This window comes from Polypterus senegalus, chromosome 6 (assembly GCF_016835505.1).
Source record: "Polypterus senegalus isolate Bchr_013 chromosome 6, ASM1683550v1, whole genome shotgun sequence".
Taxonomy (NCBI): domain Eukaryota; kingdom Metazoa; phylum Chordata; class Cladistia; order Polypteriformes; family Polypteridae; genus Polypterus; species Polypterus senegalus.
The window spans coordinates 95587192-95599256 of NC_053159.1; the positions used below are offsets into that span (position 1 = coordinate 95587192).

A 12065-nucleotide genomic window follows, 5' to 3' on the forward strand; every position below is an offset into this window, starting at 1 on the left:
TTGTGCTGTTTGAGGATTTCTCAGGTTCTGGATCGATGGTAATTAATGGTAATTCGATTGATAAAAATGTTTTGGAATTTATTACCCTTATTATTAATGTGCAAATGGGGGTCTTACATGAAAAAAGGTTGAGTTTTTTTTTGTTTTTAACTCACCCCCTCAAGTCATTTTGGGTCTGCCTTGGTTACAGCATCACAACTTTGTGATGCATAAAGCAAACAATGCCACCAGTTCTCTTCTGTAACTATGTGGATATTGCACCCATGGAATATCAGTAATCTTTGTACTTCCTCCGCATAGTAGTACAATTGTCCCAATAATTTTTTGCCTTCCTTTCTTAAAGGGAAGATGTATGTTTTATCCAAACCAGACTGTGAAGATATGACATCTCATATAAGAGAAAATGTCACACTTAAAGTTTATTAAAGTCAGATTTGATCTGAGATTAGGCAACATAGGTGTGAAAATGTGTGCTCATTCTTTTTTTGGTCATCTGTAAAGAGTGCAACTTGTCTCTGAAATCTTGATACATACTTTAACATCATCTGAAGGTCCCAGCTTTTGTAAAGAAATGGGATGGTCCTATAACAGGGACATATGGTCTGTATGTGATGTTTATGTGTACAGTTTGTTGATTCATTAGTTATTGTGGAAGCTGCTGAGCTGCTCACCAGTTCTCTCAAGATGTCCTTGGTGTTGCTAGGTCTACAAGTTTGAATGTACCATAGTATTTCCTTAGGCCACTTAATCCAGAGCAGAGTCATGATGAGCTGAAGTCAATCCCAGTAAGAACAGGGTGCCAGTCTGTTGAATGGCAAACACACTTACACACACACACACACACACACACACACACTAGGGCCAATTTAGTGACGCCAATCCACCTAACTTGCATATCTTTGGACTTTTGGAGGAAACCAGAGTTACTAGAAGGAAACCCATCCAGACACAGAGAGAACATGCAAACTCGACACCTGGGATGTGAACCCTGGTCTACTCACTGCAAGGCAACAGTGCTTCCACTGATCCTTTCACTGTGCTGTTCAGTTCTGAACATCTTGTTCTTATCCTGTGGAGTTAGTGAAGAGCTATTTCAACTGCATCTATAAAGAAAAAAAAAGTTAAAAGGTAATACTGTTCTGAAAAGAAAATAAGACAGTGGACACAACGTTTCATCCCTTATACTTCCTCAGGTGCATGGCTGAAAAGGGAAAAAGCAGGTTATATATGTACAGTATAGGAGGGAAGGTGGGAACAAAGCCAATAGTGATGAGAGGGGTAATAGGTAATAGTAGTGTGAAACACTTTTATTAGAGAATGTATAAAAAATTAGTTGGTCAATAAGATCTGGAGCAATAAATATGTGATCCAAGGCTGATAATGATCTGATTTTCTACTGTTTATCTTTGAGTGGTGTCTATGAAGTCCTGTGTAAGAACACAAACAGAGAGATCTTTATGGCTATGATCAAGGGATGTGAAGTGAGCTACAATCGACTTTGTGAGGTCTTTGATTTTAATGACTAAATCGTGCTCTCTGAAATGATCTTCTAGCCATCTTCTTGTTTCAAGTATGTAGAAGGTACTTTAGCCACTGTTTTCTGTAATAATATGTATGGATGGTATGACAATAAAGCCACTTATCTTGACTTGATTAGATGACTGGATATTTCTAACAAGAAATGAAGCAAATAAGATTTTAAGTTTGCCATGTGGTCTGTTGTTTAATATTGAATTTACCAAAGGGACCAGACACCATGGTATTGTTGGAGACATATATACAGGTGACATATTAGTTCCTATAACATTTGTAAGTGTCTGGCAGAGAACATTATGAAGAGAGCTGTGGACAAGAAGTCTGTGCAAGCTATGAGACTGTCAGAAGGAGCTTAAGGAAGAGTTATAAAATATGGCTCTTGCACAAGGATCAGTCTGCAGAATGGAAAAAATATTCCTTGATGACCTGAGGAAGAGATAGAGTGTTAGAGTGGAATGGCCAGACCAGTAAGATACAAGTTTCTATAAGACAGAATAGATAGATAGAATAAAACACATTTATTGAAGTTATGGAAGGATGGTGTATTATCACACTGATGATAGTGACTTCAGTAGAATTGCAGAAATGTTAAGCAAAGTATGTCTTTTTCCCATTCTGGCTTTGAGACAACAAGGCTTTCTACTGATCCAATCTTTATAAAGGCAGCATCAATAAACAGAGTAAGGTTAGGGTCAAATGTTTTCTTCCGTATTGTTGAGAAAGCAAATGGATATGCCACTCTTCCAGTTCTAGCCACAGTTCCTTCCTGTCACCAAGTGAAATAAGTCTCCATAAATCCCCTAGAATAACCATATTCCTGACAATAGATGGATAGACATGCTGCATGTACATATGTATGCATAATCTATCTATCTATCTATCTATCTATCTATCTATCTATCTATCTATCTATCTATCTATCTATCTATCTATCTATCTATCTATCTGGTTCATATGTTATAGATTGTTGTGCTCTGGTCAGCCTCTGTAGGGATGGATGGACTGTGATGCCCATTGCTTTCTCCTTCTGTTTTCTGGGCAGACATCTTTCAAATCACATCATCACAATCTCATGTTATACACACACATTTTGCATTCTTTGTACAAATCCATGATCAGTTTGTCCTCAGCATAAGTAATTTTAATAACCAGTGCTGTTTTCCTCTAGAGTATAATTCTGCACTTCAGAAAATCAAATCAGACCCCACTTCAGAGGTGGGAAGGGAGCCAGAAGCGAGTTTATTAAAACTCTGATTCAATCACTGGTCAATTAGGGGCCTAATGGGTAATTTGAAAGAGATTGGAAATATGATCAGCAGATAGGGTGGGTTCTTTAGTCTGTTTGCTATGACCAAGAGGGAGTTATTTAGTCAATAGAAACATATTTTTTTGTCCAAACGTAGGGGTGTTTTATTGATTAGCACACAGCTAGTTGCATTTTTTACTTTGTTCGTGAATAAATTAGTTCAAGTAGGAAATATGATCCTGTTTTAAAATGCAGTTAAAATCAGAGCTTTTTATTTTATTTTACCTGTTTTTTTAATTATATTGTATGTCTGGTATGCAGAAGATACAGGAGCTAAACATTACCAATGAGTTTTTATACTAAAATATACATTAATTTATTAAGTAATAACTATTATCCCCATATATGAGAATCTCTGTTGAATGATGTGTTGTAATCTCTTAAACTGACATTAATAGAAATTTTAAAGAATCATAAGTCACAAATGTTTATAATGGCACTGAGGGCACCTTTATTTTGATTATTTCCTCTTGGATTTTGTATACTATTTTATCTGCAGAGGTTGGAGATCATGGAAAATATGACAGTTTCTAGATTCTTATCAAATAGCCATGCTTGCTGAAAAAATATGTAAGACAGTGATGAAGATTAGCCAGCAAAATGTAATTTCCAGTAAAAGCAATTTGTTATCAGTCTTCCCAAAAAATGCAGAGAAGTAGGCAGCTACCATTTGGTAAATCTGTTGGTATAATATATCAAGCTAAAAATCCTGACCAGTAAATGGTTTATTGGGAATCAAGTGTTTCTGCAGCCTCTAAAAATGAGTATGGTGTTGCTAAACATCTCCCAGGTACCAATTTCCATGACAGCTAATGACATTTTACATTTTTTTGACATTTCCATTCTCCCTCACATATGATTTTAACCCAAATGTACAGAGCAACAGATCCAATACTGACAACATCTGTAGTATACCTGAGATTTCATCCTGATGGTACATTCTTGATTTCAGAGTTCTGAAGTATCCTAATGTAAGGGTTTAATCTCTTTCTTAGATACTATAAAAAGAACAGCTATCATCTTAGCTTTTTTCCATCTGTCTTTTACCTGTCTTAGCTTGCACATCGTAACATATCCTCTCTGTTTTTGTCTGCACTAGAAATCTTGACCTTTGTATATAATGTTCTGGTACTGTTACTTGTAATTGTCCATGCCCATTATTATGCTGACAAAATTAAGCCTTGAGTCTGTGTCATAATATTTAGCTGATAAACCCCATATCTTTCAAAAATGTTCATCTGGATAAGATAATGTCCATCTCAAATACCAGCAGGTTTCAAACACCAAACAGTCTCTGTAGCATCTTTTGGGGGTAGAATCATCTCCTCAGTTTATTTTAACTGCTATGCCATCAAGATGAGATCCTGTGTCTATGTCACATACCCTCTTCAGGTATAAGAGTTTGTATTTGTGGTAGATTCTATACAGTGAGGTGGAGATAATATCTCTCTTAGATAATGGATGGTCTTCTATTCATGGACAGTCCTTTATTTTTCAGAAGTAGATGTATAAATACTTATTAGGACTTATCTTTGACACTATAGTTGAGGATGTGATTAAATATTGTCTCATCTTAGGACAGATTGCATACAGGATTATATTAGGAGTCTGACCCTGGCATGTTCCATGCTTGACATTCTGGATTCTAATTGGCATAAAACGTACTATTTCTTGTGTTTTAAATGACTGGTTTTGAACTTTGTTCCCAACTTATTCTTCTTAAAGCAATATATATTTTTATATATATAATTTCCAATGGTGGCTATTGGTTTTATTTTTTACTGTCATGCTGAATGATTATTAGCTTTACTGTTGGGACAGGGTCTCCTGTCCATATGAAAGGCTCAGTAAGGTCATATTTCTGTCCTTTCTTCTTATAGGTGGAAGAAATCCGTGGATTCATTGATTCCCTATCAGAGAAAGTGGAAGAGGTCAAGCGGAAACATAGTGCAATCCTGGCTTCTCCCAACCCAGATGAAAGTAAGAGATAAACTTTACTTTTTTTCAAAAGTAGAGATTACCAGAAGGGATTGGTAAGCCTCTAGCATTGCCACCTGAGACTTCAAGTTATCCATGTTATTTTCCTAAACATTAATGTTTCACTACTTCAGTCTGAGAGGGGCAGAACTGATGTGGCACTACTTGCAGTAACTGATTTCCAGTTATCTCTGCAGTTTATAAAGGCTGAGAATTGCTACTCCGCTGTTGCTATGGTAACTACTGTTGGGTGAGATGTCTGGCCTGAATTTTAACTATATTTTTGGATTTATATAATTTAATATCTTCTATTTTATTTATTAAAAGTAATTTGGAAGAAAATTGTGTAGAGCCAAAAACAGAGTATATATTTTGTGAGGAATACACAAACTGTGGGTCAAGTACATATGTATAATCTGGCTTTATAACAATGAAATGACAAAGTACTGTGGACCATTACAATATATCATGTTTTTCTTGAGCTTTGTTATGTATTAGCATTTCATAACTTCCTAATCAGATTGTCCTAATGTACAGTAAGACAAGTGACAGCCATGAGAAAGATTTGTGTACATTTGGCAATAACTGCTTAACATTTGTAACTTATATTGATTTACTTATTTATGGCTGTATGATGTCTAGAAAATTTACTTTTCACAGTTAATAACTACCTCAATCTTGGATGAACCTTTACAAAGAAAAAGTGATTGTCACTTGTAATCCAATTAAATGGCCAGATGATTTTGCCTGAAATCTAGGTTAAAAGTGGTGAATTTGGAAAATGAGTACTTCATCCTTAGCATGGATTTGTTTAGGCATATTTTTACTTCTTATACCTCCTATACCACAGGCAAAAGACAATTGTTTTGTCTACTGCTTTGTCAAGATGGTTTATGTATCGCAGCACTGAGTGTTATCCACACTTCTGTCTATATGGTACCGTTTTATATATCTGTTTGTTATATTTGTTTCTGTTCTCAGTACATACTGTATCTCTGCAATAGTCCAGAACAATAGAAAGCTGTTCTGAAAGTCTTGGGTGGCCTTTAATTATTTGTTCAAGGGTATTTATTGTGGCTTCTTTGTAAGGCTCTTTACCAGTGTTTGTGTTATTATTGCCTGTACAGAAACAACCCAGAAAAGATTGTGCAGCTAGAAGATGAAACATTATTTAGAGCCAAGCCTAGATTCTTTAATGAAAAGTCCATTCTATCTTTTGCCACAACCAAGGGTCATAAACAAATATCAAAGTCAGAGAACAAAGAAAGAATTCTATTAACTTAGAAAAATAGGAAAGTGCACACCAACAAGAAAAAGATTTTTATCCATTCACATATACCAGGAAGTATATGGAGCTGGTGCTGACCTTTACACCCTTGACCCCCAATGATATGCACAGTGTGACCTCAGAGTCACAAATTCTACAGTACAACAAAACCACATGAAAAGATGGCATCCATTAAAAAAATGGTATCTCTGGAAGGTTTTAAGACCCTTCAAACAAAAAAAAACTAACTGCAGAAATTAACTGAGGGGATTACAAAACCCTTAACAAAAGAAGAAAAATTAAAACAATGGCAGAAAAAATAACTTACAAAACCAGAATCATGACAGTGTACTATTCAACAAGATAAGTGGTAGAGAATATTGAAACAGGTATTTAGAAACATAGAATAAATGCAGTGACTGTGAAGCTTAATCCAATTCACTCTATTTTTATATAGTGTTCCTTACTGGGTCCATCCTCAAAATATAAATTTCAGATTTAGTATATCATTTGCCAAAGCTCCAAAGATTTTTGAAATCCATCTAGAAATTATGAAAACCCCTGGATGTTGTTGAGGTGTCTTGGTTAATAAAAATTTTTCGGTTTGCCATTGAAGGGTTGGTTCTGTACCGTGTTTCTGGATTTGTAGTCTGGAGAAATAGTCCCCATTATTGCAATTGGGGGCCTAAGGATATCTTCCAGTTGATAAGGATAATTATGGAAAGAAAGGCTCAAGCCGGTAGTCAAGCCTTAGATTCAGTCAGATCAGTGTGGATTCTTCTAAAGCTATTAAAAATTGAACCAACCTTTTTCCCAGCATTGATTTGTGAGAGTTCATGGAAGTGTGCCAGTTTTTTCTACATGTCTTTTGTAGAACCTGAGAAGATTTAAGATAGCATACTTCAAGGTTTCTTGCGGGAGGTATGTAGTTTCATGGCTGCAGTTGCCTGTGATGTGTTCCCTGTGTTTGCACAAATGAGAGTTGTATGTGCATTCTTGGCATTACGTTTTATCTTTTTAAGGTGGGTGTTGATCTTTCCCAAAGTTGTATCTAGTCTGCTTTCTTCTCAGTTTTTTTGGACACTGAATAAAGGTATAGCAAAGGCTTGGATAATATTCCGTTTGAGAACTTTGGTGTTGTTTTCCTGCTGTTTATAGATGATATATTTTTAGTTTGATCTGCATGGTATCTCCAGACCGCACTAGAACTGTTTACAACTAAAAGAGATGAACAGATGATTATTACCTCCATATCTCAGCTTGAAATTCTGTAGTAGAAAAGTATGGCTTGCTCTCAGGTGGTGAAGTTAGCAGTTGACTCAAACAGAGGAGTTTAAACACCCTGGGATTTGTCAGAGCAAAAAGGAATGTGACAAAGGGATAACACAGATTGGAATAAGCAAGAACATTTAGAGGAGCAACAACAAGACAAGTAAAAAATATCTTTAATGAAGATCAATGATTGAAAAAAGAATAATCATTAACAACCAAGCAAAAGGTAAAGACACTTTACGGACCGAATGTGAAAGAGTATGACAAATCTAGATTCTAAACTGTAAAGTCAAAGACATGCAAAGCACTTTACCATTGGGTAAGGAAATACTGAACAATATGTAAAATAATATTGTCAAATCCATTTAAATCAATGCATGATAACTGAAATGCAGTGTCAGTTCTGCAGCATTGCAAGGCAAGGACCATCACTGGTTGGGGTTCCAGTCCATCACAGGGCCTGCTTACACACACACCCATACACTAGCACACATAGGGGGCCGATATGGAATTACCACACCTTTAGAATTTGGCCCTTGGGGGTGAGGTAACCTATGCAGTCAATGGAAAAATAAGCAAACCTCACATAGGCAATGACTGGACGTAGAATGCTAGAGCCATCAAGCACCAACTTTCTGTTCTCTGAATAACAGCCAGAACAAATTTTTATTTCCATTTCCTGCTTCTATCATGTAACTGATGCATGATCAATCAAGTCTAGCAATGCAACCTGAGTGGAATGGTGCAGGGCAAACAACATGTAAAAACATTAGCCAAGTGAAAGGTAAATCCTTTGAAGATGTCCTTGATCTCCTGGTCATGCTATATATATCCTTATCTTCACCTATGCTTATGAGCCTTTAGTTATGTCTGCAAGAATAAAATCATTGGTACAAGTGATTGAAGTTAAGCTTCTTTATAGAATTATGGGTATTAGTCTTAAAGGCAGGATAAAGTGAGCACCTATTTTGGATGGATGCACGGCTCCTCCTGATTAAGAAGGGCCACCTTAGGCTTCATGTTCCCAGGAACGTGGGTAGGGGAATTATTTTTCCAACCTTCCCCAGGAGAAAGATATTTTAAATGGATTAAATATTAAGTAGCATATTTGTTTAGTTCCTTTGATGTCCTTTTGGACTCATCTACTAGAACATAGCACATCACTTATACTGATCCGAGAATATTTGGGAATTAAGTTTTGTCATAATGCTGTTTGTTCTTTTTCATTATGTTCTTTAATAGATAATTACTTATACAGTGCATATATTTTTTCTTGATTTACACAATATGTTAATTGATTTATCAGGATAAACTAATTAGCAAAGTAATTAACCAAAAAAAAAGTGGAGCAATAATTTTAGAAAGCATTGTAATAACTTAAATTAATCAGGAAATTAATATCCCAGTAACTGGCTGTTGTTACTTGGTTATCCTTTTTAATTTTTTGTAGTTATTTGCTAAAAATATGTTATAACAGTTAATTTCCTCTTAATTATCGTCTCTCTTGGGCACCTCTACCTCCCTAGAATCATAAATATGAAATGTAATGAGTGTCATGTGGTGGCTCCCTTGATAATGATAGCTGTGTATGCACCTGTGTGTGCATCTCTGAGAACACAGTTTATACTGTAACTGTACATTCTGCACACTCTGGAGGAGCTGATTGTCTACAGGAGAGAAGCTGTGCAGCCATGCTTTAAAGTACACTTAATATTCTATAATAAATACCAAATCATCAGTTTATGGAGAACCAATTATCTTAATTCACCTCATAGCAGAGTGCTTTCAAAAGTCTTGATTGCCTTTTAACTGTATAGAGATATTTATAACTGCAAGTATAATACATGTAAAATTAGCAAACCATAAATATTATTAGTGTAATCAGAATTCAATAAAGTTCAATTTGTAAAATACAATTCTGTTGAAAACGACACAGTAGCCTTGCAGTAAGGAAACTGTAAGGAGTCCAGGGATCGTGTCGTGGTCCCCTCTCGGTGGAGTTTTCATATTCTGTTTGTGCCTATGTGGTTTTCCTCTGGGTGATCCCACTGTCGAAGACAAGCAGGTTAGATGAGGGTAAAATTTGCCCTAGTGTGTGTTTGGTGTGTGTGTGTGTTCACCCTGCAATGGACTGGCACCATGTTGAGAGTTTATTCCTGACTTATACCCAGTACTAGCTGGGATAGGCTCCAGCTCAATCTGTAACCCCGATCTGGATTATATAGGTTAGCATGACAATTCTTTTGAAAATTAACTAAATTAACTTCTTTTTCCAAATTATATGTATACTTCAAGTTTACAAATTCATTTTAGCACATGTCTGGTGCTGGTTGACTGATGAGCCAGTACAGTTCTCTGAGAGCTACAATGCCATTAACAATATCGTTTGTAATATCCCTCCATTGTTGTTTATTTAAGGTTCATTTCTTTTACTTCAGGCATGCTGAGCTTTTGTTTTGCCAAATCGTTTTTCAGTTTTTCAGCCATCTTTTTTTAGGACTTCCTCAAATATGGCTACTTGCAGCACCACTTGCTGATGACAGTATTGCTTATTTGGTCTCAAATGGAAATGTTCAGAAACTGTAATAAGTACTGCATTTGGAAAACTTCATATTTCTTCTCATCTCCTTGAAGCAGCATCTTTGACTCTGACTGCACAATTTGAGTATGACAGTGTTATCTTTGCACCAGAAGCACCAAGCCAGTTTACCAAAGGCTGCTGCAGCCTGACCGATTCAGTTAGTGATGTCAACTGTTAAGAATGATTGTTCTCTAACTGCTGAGCTGAAGTATTTGAAGTGCTGCACTTGTTCATGTTGTATGTACATTGTTAATGTTTACAATCACTGGGGAATCATCTGACAATTTGTCTTAATGTTTAGGTCATATGTACAGTATAGTAATTTCACCCTCTTTAATATTCTGTATGATGGCAGAAGCTTCTGCGTCTGTATCTGCAAAGACTGCACTGTTGTCAGTGAACATGAGATCCATGATAAATTCAACTTTACAACATTTTACTCTATATGAATCAGTCAGTGTTTTTTTTGTGACTGAATTAGCAATGATACTAAAGAAAATTGGTGAGCTGACACACCCCTGCTAAACAACAGTGCTTAGAATGCAGCTTGTTCACTCCTTGTATATTTGCACCAGGAGGTATTTGTTGAGTGTCAGTTGTTTTACAGAGTGCTAGTTGCTGGAAGTCGATGTCAAATGTGAATACTGTATAACAACATTTCTCCTTTCATATCGTATTCATTCTTTGATTAAAATCAATCTAAATATTTGATCACACCATACTTTGCCTGGTCAGAGGCCAGCTTGTTTTTAATAGGTAAACCGTTCTTTTTGTTTTGAAGTCATTGCTTTATCACATTGATGAAAACTTTGCCTATTATTGACAGTACCCAATAGTTTTGCACTCCTGATTGTCTCCTTTCATGAAGACTGGAACAATCAGTGCTCTTTTCCATGTATTTGGTATTTCCTCAGACTGACAGATCTTTTGAAGCAGTGAATAGAGTCATTTGGCCCAAATTTTGAGTGCCTCGGCATTGTCTCCTCCGTATTTTTTTGTGGTGATGCTAGGCTCTTTGTTGCGTATAGAGTCTTATGGATTCTACTGGCTCTGAAGAGCTATAGAGATCCTGGAAGTATTCCCACAGTGATACTGCTGGCAGAACACTCAAAGGTACTGTCAATGTTGCAGCTGATTCATTTTGTCTTTGTATATTTCATTTTTTACAGTAATTCCTTGGCCTTTAAAAATAACCTAAGTATTGTTTGGGAAATTTGAGAAGCTAGAGAACACAATAGTCACACTCATTTTCTGTTCACACAAGTTCTTAATAATGTTAAAATATAAAAACATTGATGAAATGTTTGTCTTGATTTGGGCTTGTATGTTGTTTGGTCTTTGTTGTAGTTTATATGTTATATCCAGGTTTTAACAATCTCATTTTGAATCTTGACAAAGATTTTTGTTTCAGGATTAGAATTGTGTTTTCTCGATTCTTGCTCTCTTGGTTTTGAGCTTTGCTGTACTTATTTATCATGACCCGTCTCTAGTAGTCAGTACAGTCTTGAGGTGGAGGCAACTATCCTTATTGAATTCTTTGTAATGTTCTACAGTTTTATTGAGATTGTGCTGCCGTAATTGAGTTACCAGTTCCAGACTTCTGTCCGACATCCATGGCTGTGTTTGTCTCTGTGCCCCCTAATTCTTTCATGTGCTCAAGTGATTAATTAAGCAGCTTGCATTACTTACTCATTCACATCATGGAGTTAATCACAGGCAGCAAAACAGTTTATGAGCATGAGCTGGAATTGCTTCTGTGTTACTAGATGTGCACATCTCAAACACTTTTGTTACTTAGTGGTAGGGGATTTCTGACATGGTCTCTTTAACTGAACTTGTAGAGTTGTGTGTACAAGATGGTGGTCAGAGCCACAATGTGTATCTCAAATTGCATGACATCTTAGAGCAATGTTCTAAAGTGTTTTCTGAGGCTGAAATAGTCCAGGGTGATATGTCTTTCCCATTTGGTATTCTCCAGGTTAGGTGGTACGTCAATAGCAGAATAGACTTTCCAATGATGAGCTCATTTGCTACAGTGAATGACAATAGATAAAGTCAATTTCCATTAATTTATTAATTTCATTAATTTGCCAGTGCCTTCTCCCAGGTCCAGTCATTTGCTCCCA

At 36.1% G+C, this 12065-nt stretch overlaps 1 protein-coding gene across 1 annotated transcript in view; it reads left to right on the top strand.

Annotated features, from left to right (window-relative positions):
• The window catches only part of LOC120531301 (syntaxin-1A), a 375272-nt gene that overhangs the window by 99605 nt on the left and 263602 nt on the right, over window positions 1-12065 (top strand). Inside the window, exon 3 of the mRNA XM_039756579.1 lies at window positions 4723-4822. Within this exon, the coding sequence (XP_039612513.1) occupies window positions 4723-4822 (100 nt within the window). The remainder of the gene's footprint in view (window positions 1-4722; window positions 4823-12065) is intronic.